The 14130-nt window shown below is 41.8% G+C and overlaps 1 protein-coding gene across 2 annotated transcripts in view; it reads left to right on the top strand.

Annotated features, from left to right (window-relative positions):
• The window catches only part of ank2b (ankyrin 2b, neuronal), a 176320-nt gene that overhangs the window by 30866 nt on the left and 131324 nt on the right, over window positions 1-14130 (top strand). Inside the window, exon 1 of one of the 2 annotated variants that reach the window (XM_074623606.1) lies at window positions 11777-12013. The exons of the other annotated variant lie outside the window; for it this stretch is intronic. Coding sequence (XP_074479707.1) covers window positions 11927-12013 — 87 coding nt within the window. The 5' untranslated portion in view covers window positions 11777-11926. Of the gene's footprint in view, window positions 1-11776; window positions 12014-14130 lie in introns of those variants that run through there. 2 annotated transcript variants of the gene reach the window in all.

Raw genomic sequence — 14130 nt, 5'->3', positions numbered from 1 at the left:
GAGGACAGTACAAGAAATCTATTTAAATGGAATCGTACATTTTAATAAGATCTCCAGTGAATGATGCCAGTTTTGTTCTGTCTTATAGCAGAGAAACAAGAACGCAGTAGTAGTATTAAAACACATTAGTGGAACCAGTATCATATTCAGCTGCTACATAACTGCTCTTTCAGTCTGAGCATGTACTGTACATTTTTAATGATGTTAAAATCCTGAAGGTGTCAGCTGACGGAACGTCTGCAGCCACGCCCGTCTTTGTCGTCTCCACATCAGCCTCCTCCGGCCCCTTCGCCTCGCCCCGGCCATATCGGTATTTTCCTCCATCTTTCCCCTTTGCCCTGTTGCCCTGACAACAGACAGACACCTAGGCGAGTGTTTCCTTGGAGACGGGACAGATGAGGGTTCCCCCCCTCCCCCTGTCTGGTCTGACAGCACCACCTGATTTAGATGATAAATACAAACCAGAGGCTTTTTTCCCCCCCTCCTCAGCATTAAGATAAACCGGTCCTACTTTATGAGAGCTCTGGGGAGTTGTAGTGCAGCTATGGCTCAAGGTCCAATTGTTCTGGCTTCCTGAGTGGGAGTGTTTGTGGACACAGTAACGCATGGCTGTATGGCAGATTGTGGATTTCAGGAAGTGGATGGTGGGGGCAGTGAGGATTAAGAATCCTTAAGTAAATCACATGAAGGGGCCACAAGCTGTCAGTCCAATCTCTGGATCTGAGAACACAAACTTTTCACTTTTGAAATTGACTATACCAGATGTGGCACAATAACTGTTTAGAGGGATAACAAAGATCTAACAAGGAAATAGTAAATCGTAATATATTAAAACATAAAGCAACCAAATGTTTGACTTTGGAGCCATCCGGTGGTATCAAGACAAAGCATACTGCTGTAGAGAAGAATGAAGCTAGTAAGCAAGTAAAAGAACCTCTTTAGGAAATCCACACATTTCTGAATCACATCACATGATATGAAAACGAAAAAAGAAAATGATAGAGGAAACCCAGAAAGTCGTGGAAGGTCTAATTTTTTTAGGTTATAGGTTACAACCTGTTCACACATTGGCAATAAAAAACAATTATATGTGTAAAAACTTACATACAGTCCCTTTAAGATATTTTTTCTATTACAAGTTTTCAAGGTTTAAATTTGCAAATGAGGCATTATCTAATTCTAACCAAATCCACAGATGCAAATAGTCAAAGTGTAGTAAAAATAAACACTTTCATGTGCCTTTTTTGTGTCAAAATAGCCCAAAGTCTCAAAATGTATCAGTTAATTAATGAAAAATGCTGTTTTGCCTGGTGGGGTCTCCACCCTAATTAAACCCAGTGATCATGTCGACCTGTACTGGCCGGCTAAAGGCACAGCTCGAACTCTCTCAGAGTCACTTGAAAGAGAATTACCTCCTCTGGAAGCCATTGGCTCTAATTAGGCTCTGTATTAAATTTAACACAGCGTGGATGAAACAGCTACTTATCACCACCTGCTCTTATTCCAGGTGCTGCTCTACTTACACAGTATACCCCAGACAGGTAGGTAATCAGTAGACGAGAGGGGTTTGGAAAGGGTGGCGGTGCCTTCAGGGAATACCTTCTTTTTTGTTCATTTCCCCTTTGCCTTTTCCTTCACTTGTTATTTCCAATCTCCTCCTCTCCTCGTCCTCTCTTCTTTCCCTGTTTTTGTCCTTTCATCTTCCTCTCCTCCCTCTCCATTCCCTGCTTTCTTCTGTTCCCTTATTCCTCGTCCTCCTCTAACAACATCAGGCCTGTTTGATCCCAACCAGCAGCTACCACTGTGCCATCAAAAGCATCTCTATGGTTGCTATGGTTATTCACTTAGATACAATTACCATAGCAACGCTGTTTCCGGGCGCCTGGGAGGAAGTGGCTCAGCGGGAGTCCAGGTGGAGACGCACGAAACACACAGCACAGCTTCATGTTGGTGTGCCAGTGAGCACAGCTTTTGGTTTGGTCTCTGTACATGGAAGATGGTACCAAACCTGGCAACCTCACCGTGATGAAAAGGGGGGGACTCATTTCTAACCCTGGCTTACACACAAAGCTGGGTTCGACAGATGCGTGTGCCACTTCCCATGGAAAGATTGTATTTATAGAAACAACCTTGTCGACAAAGTGTGCGCACTTGTGCGGAAACTTTGACCCAGGAGATTTAACATTTTGAATCAATGGGTAATATAACACATGTTCCTGATTTTGTGAACACAATATGTGCAGACTTTGAACAACATCAGTTCAGAGTGACTCAGTACTGACTTTGCTGTCTATGCCGTGATGTTATTTGCAACCCTCTTAATCAAAACCTTTAAATATGAATTACAGATACAGGTATCCTTATCATAACCGTCTCCTTTATGTTCTCTGAGACAGATCAATAGATGGCTGATATGACCCCGCGTCATCAGTCGCAGCTGCGTGGTCGGCCAGTTCAGATGTAACATGGTCACGCTATGGATCAGCCTGTTAGCCCTATCGATCCCTCATCACTGCTTTTTTTAGCCACCGTCCTGTCCAGGTCATCAGCAGCTGCCAATAGCCTCATTAGATCCTGAAGCTCATCATGTTATTCTCTGTCTCATTCACTTAGAGTGGGAGAGGCTGTGTAGGTGTAACGTATCCTCGTATGGTATCTTACAAAAGTTATTTTGTGTTTTTCTATACGAATGTCCAGCAACATGAGCAATCAGTGCTCCTGCCCAAGCCGGTGCAGTGCAGTAACTGTTAAGCAACAAAATTACTTGGTTATAGGGTTAGGAAAACAAAGTTTTCTGGGTTAAAATAACAAAAGAAGTGGCGTTAATTAAATACGGAAGTTAAGTAACAAATAGTCAATGTTTGGGTTATAATATCTACGGAAGAGTAGTACTTTGCCAGGTGTTTATATTTCTGTCTGTCACAACTGTGCAAGATGCAGTCACGAAACTTTACAGGTGTGTAGTTGATCCCATTACAAGATGGTCTCTAGTTAAAATGCTTTTTAAATTGCATTTAACGGTTTATATATTAAACAATTTGCTCGTGGAGATGGAATTGAAGAGGATTTGTTGAGCACATTTTTAGAGCACAGAAGCAGGAGCTCACCTCAGGACAGTATAAAGATGTTCTTGAATAGCTCCATTCATTCCTGAGAGGAGAGTTTGTACAGATATCCTCATGAATGAAGTTTTTAATCTTCATCGTATCGTAGTAGTGCCACACGTATACAGCAGGTTATCTGAAGAATACAGACACAAGGTTATTGTTTCTTATTTACCGTCCCATTACTGCCCAATAACCTCCCTCCGTTTCATTTTACCCCTCGTTCACCCCTCCCTCGATACCCCCTTCATGAAATATTCAGAGAGCCTGGCGCTTGGCCAGATGCCCACCCCTCCTTTTTTTTTTTTTTGCCATGCAGCAGCCAGCTGACAGGGCACGTGGCTCACTGAGGGCTACAAAGGGCGGGGATACAAAGAGCAGTTTGAGCTTTGAAATGCACAGAGATTCTCATCATGTTTGCCTGATTATAATGAACCCAGTTTTTACTGATACGCCACCTTCTATCCTTCACCAACTACAAACCTGGTGGTTGTGGATTATAAAACATTTTCTCAAGTGTCACTCCTTCACAACAGAGAATTAATTATCTATATATACAATATTCAGTTTGAACGTACAAAGATCTTGCCAGAACAATGTATTTTTTAAAAGCCTGGATTACGCTCAAAGGCAGTGCTTTGTAATGTTTAGTGTCAGTATTTTTCCATTTCCCTCTCACTCTCAAGTCATCAAATACGGCAGCTTGGTCAGTGGCCCTATATGCCGCAAACTATGACGCTTATAGTGGGAGTAAAGGAGGCTGCATAGGGAGGAAGTCAGGGTGGATGGATGGATGGATGGGTCAAAAAAACACAGGACTTTCACCCAGGAGGCTGTTTGTGTCCTGTGTGAAACCAAAAGTCAACGTTGACGTATTTAAAGTTATGTATGTGACTTAAACCTTTAACCTAAACCTAACCAAGTAGTTTTGTTGCCTAACCCTAACCATGTTGTTTCCTGTGAATACGGTACTTTATTTTGAAAAGACAGTGTATGCATGTAACGGGCAGAAATTGAAACATGCAAAACGGACGCTAGAGGCCCACGTAGAGCGTCATAGTTTGAAGCGTGTATAGGGCCGCTGACCAAGCTGCCGTATTTCAAGAGGTGGGAGTGAGAACGTATAGGTACGAATACACTCAGTTGCCATTCATTCATGTTATAAAGTTCAATTTGTGTTGTTGGAGATGATGTTTCAACTGTATGATCTTCTAGAGGATGTAGTTTATGGTACTGTTATTACATTATACAGAGAGGTGTTGCTGTATCGTTGTTGTAATTCATTTGGATGATTATAGTGGACAGTAGTTAGACAGCGAGAGGGTTCTGGGCTGGTGTGGGCCCTTCTCAGAACACCCTTTCATTTGCCATGCTACATAAACACCATGCTTCTTCCTGTGTTGGCACTATACTTGGTATTAGACCTGCAGAATTGTCCAATATGAGTGTAACTCCCGTTGAGCCCGGTCTGTGTCGAACAGTGGATTACCAGGGCCCTTTATGGTTTGAGGCCCTGGGGCACTTGCCCGACTCGCTCTTTGGGTAATCCACACTTGTGCATAATCATGGTCTGTCCTGAAAGCTAATCCCTCTGTTGAATCTTGAAGAATACTCCAAGTATTACTGAAGGAGAGGAACAGAAGCTTAGACACAGTGAGAATGGACTCGGTCTCACCTAAAAACCAACAGCTTTGAAACTAAATCCAGATGCACTGATGTTACTAGAAAAAGCATATTTGGGGTTTTTCTCTCATGTCTTCTTCTGACTTCTGACTTTATTTGACTTTCATGTTGTTGCTGTTTCTCTGTCTCTCTCTCTCTGCTCCTCTCTCTTCCCTGCATGTCGGTGCATATTTGTCTCTAGCTCTTGTTAAAGTGTGACAGACGCGTCCACAATAGCGTCCCTCAAAGTCACTGCTTAGGACCGTTTGCTGCTAAATCACTTTGATTGCACTGGGAAGCGTTTATTACGTGCATTTCCGTCTGTGTGTGTGTGATGTGAGGCGTTCAGTGGCTCTGTGGAATGTGGGAGTTCCTTTTGTCTTTGTGTGTGTGTGTGTGTGTGTGTGTGTGTGTGTGTGTGTTCCATCTTAATGGAGGTGGTGTCAGGCCAGGTCAATGTCACTGAGGCACAGAGAGTTGGTCGGGAAACGCTTTGAAAGAACGTTTTCTTCTTCGGGTCATAAAGTGAAGAATCTTGGTTTCGTCTTTGTGTTTTAATTTAATAGGAGTAGAACAGAGGATCCCCTTGTTTTGGCTTCAGTAGCCTACACTGTTCTCATGCGCACACACACACACACACACACACCCACTCCAGCTGACGTGCGATGACTTGGTTAAGCTGGGTCTCAGCATCCACATAGCCGGATCACTAGAAAATCCGTGTGTGTGTATGAACTGATTATTATCGCTAGCAGAACCACACTCAGTGCTCCAGTACTGCTTACACACTGTTTCACTTTGTTGTACAAATGGACGACCTCTTGAAGGGGAAGAGAGAGAGACGAACCCACACATACACATCACACAGTCGTATCAAAAACATAATTGCTATGATGCACAATACAGCAGTACCTCACCTGTTTGGAGATGCAGGTTTGTTACCAGTCTAACGTCTACTTCCACCTTTGCATGACCACAAGAGGTTGTCAGGAAAACATAACCGCACTTATTTAAACAAATTAGCAGTCTCTGCCGAGGACATTCTCATGTTATCCTTCTGTGTTACGGCTTAAATTGTGGATTGAAATTTAGTCCCTTATACTTTTTTGTTGTTGTTTTTGAGCTGCTTCTGTGACTGACTTCCCACAGTGAATGGAAAGTCAACAGTTCAGCCAATGGCAATAGACAGTGTCAGTCAGCTTCTTACTCTTCTTACTCTACTGTATCTAATCTCATACAGTCAAAATGAAAGGTGGGGAAGCAATTACAGCAACAATGACAAGGGGAAGTAACACAACAGAGAATGGAGATTTGTTTACTGCTAAGTATTGACTGTGTTCTTTTATTTGATAGAACAAGTCACATGACTGTGTGTGTGTGAGTTCACGGTACTGCTACTTGGAATGTCTTGTTCTGTTGGCATACATCAGCCAGAGGGGAGAATAATTGCTGACTGTCTCATTAGAAAGTAATTGCATTGCTTGCACCAACCTATTGCTGTTGTTAAATTTTAATGACCGGCTGTGTTTGCAATAAAAACCTATTACGTCTTTCAAGGAATTGCACATAAATGTCCAGGTTGTGAGTACATACTGTATGTATTCTGTCATGTGTCACGGTGTCATGAGTTTTGTAGGCAAAAAAAATGTGCTGGTCCACAATGCTGTTTTTTTTTATACTTCAGTAGTTGGCTTCTGCTTTTGATGCAGAATACAGAGAGAAATATCTTGCATGAAGAATGCTCTAAAAGTGTCCTCTGTGACATGCAGGATGGAAAAAGCCTCTGATTTCATGGGTGATGAGCTCAGAAGGAGCTCTTCATCTACAGTGACCGCATGCCTGCTGGAGTGTTTTGCCTTCTTGTCAGTGGTAATATTGTCCTAGTTACATCACCATCTGATCAGGTGCTCTCATTGATAAAGAGTACATTGTTAATGTGACAAAATGTGGTTGTGACCTTCCAAGACAAGAGTAGCAGAATCGTAAATCGGAATCGGCAGAATCGGAAATCGGAAACATATTGTTGGGCTTAAGAATGAGACATTTCTTATTGTTTAATTATGATTTGTGTGATCCAATCTCCCTGGCTCCCTTGTTGGTCATCACATTCATCTCCCCCACATGGAAAACACAGTAATCAAATTAAATTTAATTAGCTGTACCTTCCGGGCAATTGATTTGAAGCTGATACATATAAGACTCTTTAAAGCAATAAACACATAATCAACGCAAAAAACACATAGATAACTACAGTGTGATTTATTATGTGCAAGACAAGGAATTCACTACATATGTAACATATTGTATGTCACCTTACAATATGGCAGAAGTCCATATAAACTAAAATCCCAGAATAGTTCTGTTTAAGTACATTAGATATCCTAAAACATGGAAATGAGTCAGCATTTTATCACTTCCTGTTCCCTCATCTGGAATTCAATGTTTTTTTTGAATGGGTTCAAGGTCTGTGGTTGACACAAGCTTAAAAGATTTAAACGTTTTGTTCTACGATATAAAATACGTCAGTAAATATACTACTCGGCGGTTGCTAACAAGTGGCTAAATGAGACTACTTAACGTCGTCACACCGAACACTAGTCCGCCTTTAGTTTAGTGGTGGTGACGTGAAGTCACTAGTTAGTTTATAGCCGTTATAACGTTAGCTTTTTACTTTCTGGTGATTGCATTCACTCTTCAGAAATCATAAAAGTGGTGTTCATTTGTGGAGATTATCTAGCTGAACAAAAAATGCAGAACCCAATGGAAGAATCTCATTGGCTTTTTGAGGAGGGAACCAGGGCGATGCTAAATTCCTGGTGGTTTTGTGGCAGAAAAGCAGCATTGTTGAAACATTTGCGACGACTTCATTGGTTGAACTTTTGGTAACACCCTCTAATGCATTACTATTAATTAGTGACTGCTCTAATAAAGAGCAGACTTGATCTGTAGAAGATGAGTGGATGAGGAGTGACTGAATGTCGCCCTCTGTAAGACTCCAAGAAGATGTATACATGTGAAGTCTGCTGCACAGAAATGCAACAGATGGTGTCGGGCTAATAAGGTGTGCAATTAACATATCTGCCTGTGTTTGATGATAATGAAGTAGTCCTAGCTTGTTAAGTCTGGTCCGGTCTGGTCTGGACAGGAGAGTTGATTTGATGCTAGCTGGCACATGAACCTGGGCAGAACCCCCACCATGCATACATCACACTTTCTGTCTTCCTCCTCCATCTGCTCCTGGATCCATCCTTCGCTCCTCACCACCGGGAGCTGCCAACACACAGGTGTGCCCTCTGGCATTGGCAAGACTTCTGCCAGTAACAGGTTGTAACCAGAGACTGTATAATAAAGATGGACGACATGACAGCTCCCCAAAAGTGATGCCAAACTATCCTGATCGCCCCCTGGTGGCTGGCTGCAGTATAGTGGATGGGACATGGGCCAAACTAAAAAGTCAAAGTACACGTCAAATAATTTTTTTCCAAAGATGGTTCCTGTCATTTTAGGTAGTTCTTATCACGCTGATTTATGCTCAAGTGTTCATTTTTCTGATACGTTTGGTTTTAGTTAGTGATTTGATGCTATAAAAGGGGGTGAGATGTCATGATTGATTGAGTAACTCATGCGTCGGTCTCTGATGCCTTGGAGCACTGACCAAGTGGCGGTACTTGACGAGAATGTGTTGATTAGTTTCTCCGAACCGAAGTGTTGGATGAACAAACTATGCTGCAAAAGCTACATTACAAACATGAGGCATTTTTATTGGATCCCATAAGGAGGCAATATGCTGCACAATGCTTCATGGCAGGGCTTTAGCAACAATTTCCTCACTAGAATTGTATTCCTGGCAGTGTGTGTAAGGCTTTGGAACAACACTTAGACCATGGTGGAAGATAAAAAGTTACACCTAATATAAATGAAATACGACATTAAATAAAAAACGTTATTTGGCTGTATTTCTTTAGTTATTATAGACTTAATTTCTTATGTCTAGTTAAACGTTTGGCATGGAGGTGAGTGAGTGTGCACTGCCGGGGGGACTTGGACTTCATATAGAGCTGATTTCCATTATAGACTGGCTGTCCTCCAGGAGGAAAGAGTGTCTAGCCGTCCCTTATAGTCACCTTAACTCACCTCACACACACCGGGAGCTGTCAGAGCAGCTGACAGGAGCAGGTGCGAATGTGTGTGTGTGTGTGTGTTCTTGTACAGCTACCCTTGTGAGGACCAGTTACAGTTTTAGACCTTCAGAGTGAGGACATTATTGGAAAGTGAGGACATTTTTACCGATCCTCACCTTCAGACAGACCTTTAAAGGCCTGTTTGAGGGTTCAGACTCGGTTTTAAGGTTTAGGTTAGGGTGTGTGTGTGTGTTTGACTGATGCAAGAGTAAGACAGAGAGAGGTGGACATTTTAAGGTTATGAGAGCCGAAACAAAGGACAAGAAATATCTTTACACAAAGGAAAAGGTTCTATGAACAAATACTTTTAACAAATACTTTTTCATTACATCATCACATTTTTCTTCACCATTCAAGAGATGCTGCTTCAACCTGCTGTAGCCCGTAGCCAGGGGCCATTATTAAGATACAGCCAATCAATGCTCTTTCAAAGGAACTCATAAAGCTGACTTGGTGTGGGGGTGGGGGTGGAGGGGTACACATGGATTTAAGACCTGGCTGCCTTCAGACAACAAAGACTGACAAGGTGCTGTGGATTTGCTGTGTGTGTCTGGGTGTGTAATCCTCACTGGGTGGAAGTTTATTGACTGAATCTATAGAGGAGGAATCCAAACACGCCGGCTTCTGTTTCACATTTGAGAAGGGAAACGTGTAACACGAGGCTCTGCTGTTTGAAGCTTTGTCACCTCATATCTCTAGTTATTGAAATCCAGTCACATGCTGCCAGATTCACAGGGATTAGTTATAATTTTAGCGTTAAAATCACATAAAATATTATGTCTCTTCTTGTTTACAATTTAATCTTTATGCTGCTTGCATTATGTAGCTTCAAACTCAATTTGTGGCGGCATTATTTTTTTAAATGGAAACATTTTAGATATCTTTTTGTGCATGCCTCATTGCACATTGTCACATTTTATGAGTTTTGAGGTGAACAGCTGATAATGCAAATATGGAAAATCTTTGCATTAAGGCTGCATCTGGAGACCTGCCTTTGATTTGATCAGACCTAACAAACACTGATCAGTGAACCACATAATGCAACTTTATTAGACTCTGCAAACCATTAACATCAAATACACTTAAAAACCGCATGAATACGAGCAGGTTGGTTTGTTAAACGTTTGGCTCAGTTGACTGGGAGTCTGTTTCTATTTTGACACATTTTAACTGTGATGGAAATTTTGTTGGTGTTGTTACCATCAGTATGTTTTTACCACAGTATTTACTAAAACCGCAAAACTGAAATGTCATTATCCATTCAATTGTTTATTCTAGGAAGTGTCTGAATCTAGTAAAAAGTATCGTGGCTGAAAGAGCTCAACACACAAAGAAAACACAAGCAGATAGAGAAAACATCTTCACCACTTTGACAACACTTGCATAGAAACACTTTTGCATTTAGAAAAAAAACAATGAATTTAAGAAACCACATTCACCAGAGTTGTGTTCAATTTGTAACGATGCAATGCAATTATAAAAAGCAGCATTCTGGTTTATATCACTGTACATGAAATATCTTAGGTAGCAGTAAATCATCACATTTGAGAAGCGGAAACAGCAAAGGCTTGGCATTGTTTTTGTTGATTGACTAATCTATCAGTCATATAGTATCAGCACTACGTGATTTAGCTATAAATATGCCATCTGTATCTATAAGTAGTATCGAATAGAATAGTTTGTAACCTTTTTAGGTTGTAGCAAGCTCAGTTTTAAAGCTAAATGGTCAAATGAAACTAGAAAAAACCTAAGGAATCCATTGGTAACAAACATGTCACACTAGCTTGTCGTAAAGGAAGATAAATTACGCTCGAAACTTGCGCTAAATTTTGGCGAGGAAAAACTGTCATGGCCATTTTCAAAGGGACCCCCCTTGATCTCTGACCTCAAGATATGTGAATGAAAATGGGTTCTGTGGGTACCCACGAGTCTCCCCTTTACAGACATGCCCACTTTATGATAATCACATGCAGTTTGGGGCAAGTCATAGTCAAGTCAGCACACTGACACACTGACAGCTGTTGTTCCCTGTTGGGCTGCAGTTTGCCATGTTATGATTTGAGCATATTTTTTATGCTAAATGCAGCACCTGTGAGGGTTTCTGGATAATATCTGTCATTGTTTTGTGTTTGAACAGATCAAAAATGTGCGATTAATTTGCGATTCATAAATTAACATAAAAACAGAATACACAACAGAAGCTACATTAAAAGGAGCAGCAGGTGCTTGATGGTGAGGACTGAATCTAGGTTAAATAAATAGATATAATGCTGTGTGCTGAGGTAGCAGGCTGGCTTCAGAAATGAGCTTTCCTTACTAATTAAGATATTTTATGGCAACAGGGACAAACCATTTTGCACAGGGGACTCTCAGGGGTTCTTATCTACACACAGTTTTGCTTTCATGTAGGTCTTCATATTTTTTGTCTTTGGTTTTATTCACTATTGTTAATTTGAATGCCCTCATAACAGTGAGATGACTATTTTATCTGGCTTTTGATTCATGTATTATCACTCAGTTAGTGTCATATTGAGCTGTCAGTTATGATTTGTATTATTTCCTTTCACTGTGCTGGTCTGGTTTTTTAAAAGGAATAATTCAAAAATGTGTGTGCATCTGGCGTGTGTGTATGTGTGAGTTCATGCGCGTGTGGCGACTATTTTGGTTCGCCAGCGAGGTTTCCAGATAAACACTGGTGGCAGCTGCTGCCATAGCAACACCATTGTGCTCCCTCCCCTCTCCTCCCTCGTCTCTCCTCCCCCTCCCCGACCACTCCCCCCCCAACCCACCCTCCTCTCCCCTCCCATCCGCCTGGCTCGGGTGCTCCACAACAGAGTGAGGACCAGAGAGGAGAGAGGTCGGCTCGCTTCGTTTCACTGAGGAGGGGGAAAGAGACCAGACGAGTGGATAGAGAGAGGAGAAGAAGCAGAAGTGGAGGAATAAAGTGGAGTGAAAAAGTGGTTGTTTTTGGGGGAGAGAATGAGTGAGGACAATCACTCCCACTACAGGCTGGACCCCAGCGATCGCCTCAATGGGCTGGGACAGAGGAGAAAGAGACCCAAGAAGGTAAATGAATAGATGGAGAGCCACATGGTACCAAGAGTAGTAGAGGAGTAGAGGAGGAGTGCTGAGCCTGATTCCTCCCAGAGAGAGAGAGAGCAGGAGCTGGGGGTGGTGGAGGGGGAGAATAGTGGAGTGTGATTTTTTTTCTTTTTCTGGCCAGAGGTGTGTTTTGTTGTGTCAGGGAGTGGTCTTCAGGTTGTATTGAAGCTTAATACTGACTCTATTTTGCTCTCCATCTCCACCTCCATCCTGGAGTAAAGCCAGTTCCCCAGAGAGGAGGTCTGCTCTCCATCTCTGCTGATTCCACCTTTTTTTTCCCCCCTTGATGAATTACTCCTCCGCCGCTCCCCTTCATATCCATTCTCCTCGCTGTGTGTTGTTGTTGTTGTGAACACCTCTGGGTGGTGAGTAGTAGGAGGAGGAGGCTCCTCTCACATGCTGACAGGGTGGGTCCCTGCTCCGCTCACTCTTTGTGTGCCTGTTGTTGTGGATGGCGTTTACAGATAGCAGCTCTCATCCTCATTAGAGGAGGAGGTCTTTTAGACATCCATGACACATTACTGCTGTTCATTGTTTTGTTTCTCCAACCACCATCATGAGCACGCACATACACCACCATCATCATCATCCTCTGTGAATATTACGACCTGACATTATCTATACAAGTTTAATACAATAATTAAATTATTATTTGTATTATTATGATCATTATTACATTATATTTTATGATATTTGATTATATACATTCTATTTTTTAAGGCTGTAACTATTATGTTCTCGATGAATTGTTTGGTTTACAAAATGTCAAAAAACTGTGAACGATATCCTGGAAACTCACAGTGACATCTTCAAATTACTCATCACAGTTTCCCAGTTTTTGGCATCATTGGGCAAATATTCCATAATAACCTTTCAGCATATTGTAATTCAAGTGTTCTGAGAGATAACTAGACTTCTGCACCTCCTCATGGCTCTGTTTTCAGGCTTTAAAAAATCTAGCCTGTGACGGAAGACTTTGGCCAATCACAGGTCATTTCAGAGAGAGAGCGTTGCTATTGGCTGTGCTCCGACTGGTGGGCGGTGCTTGGTATTTCCTCAACTGATCTCGACATGGCTGCCGGGTCACAACCTTTCTCATTTTACAGTACACTACAAGATGTTTCTGAAAACATTTTAGGCGAGAAATAGGCATTACAGTAACAGAATATTGATTAATATTTGATCAGCGCTGCCTAGTTTGACCGTTTGATTGGAGTTTGCGAGTGATTGACAGCTGCTCAGAGACGGCAAGGCTCCAGCTCGGCTCTGATTGGTTGTTTTCCTCCAGTCTGTGAAATCTTGCAGATGATATAATTGTTCGTCATTGCCTTCCCAAACAATTTTTTTCTGATCTGCCACCTCAGTGGTTAAGGTTGATTAAGTTTAGGTAACTACTGGTTTGGGGGAGATTATGATCATGGTCATAAGAAACCAATATTTAATGTTGGTAGCAGACTGAAAGTCACCCTTTTTGTATGCCCAACCATCCACCTTTTACCTGAAGGCCAATCCATTTTGATAGAAGGAACAAATAGATAGAAAGATTGGCTTCTTGATGTTGCTGCTACACTGAAATACTTGATGATATATGTGAATGTTGACCATCATACAACAGTGTTTGGCCTCAGTCTGTATCTGGATTTCTGTCTGTGCTGATTTTTATGACTGGTTTTGTGCTTTTTTTCTGCTGACTATATTTCTCCCTCCATTCCTCTCTATCCTTCTCTCTCATATATATGACAATCCGGTCTTTCTCCTCAGGCTAGAAGGACACAGAAAGACAAACCCAACCTTGTTACATTTATTGTCTTTTCTTTAACCAAAAATAGTGATGTATGCGTAGAGTCAGATTCAATGCTGTCGTGCTCATTTGGCATGACAGTACTGACGTTTCTGTAAAGTTGATTTTGTAGATCTTTGCTCCCATTGGATAGAAAGTGTGTGAGAATCTTGAAATGACAGACAGTAGTGTTTAGCGACATGGCTCCTTCTACCATTTCACCACCACGAACTGTAATTAGTTCAGTCTGATGAACGCCAAGCATCCTTTCAGGGACAAATGCAGGAATAATGACTACTTA

Source organism: Sebastes fasciatus, chromosome 22 (assembly GCF_043250625.1).
Source record: "Sebastes fasciatus isolate fSebFas1 chromosome 22, fSebFas1.pri, whole genome shotgun sequence".
Taxonomy (NCBI): Eukaryota; Metazoa; Chordata; class Actinopteri; order Perciformes; family Sebastidae; genus Sebastes; species Sebastes fasciatus.
The sequence above is the reverse complement of the archived record's forward strand: the minus strand, read 5'-3'. Positions and strand labels throughout refer to the sequence as shown.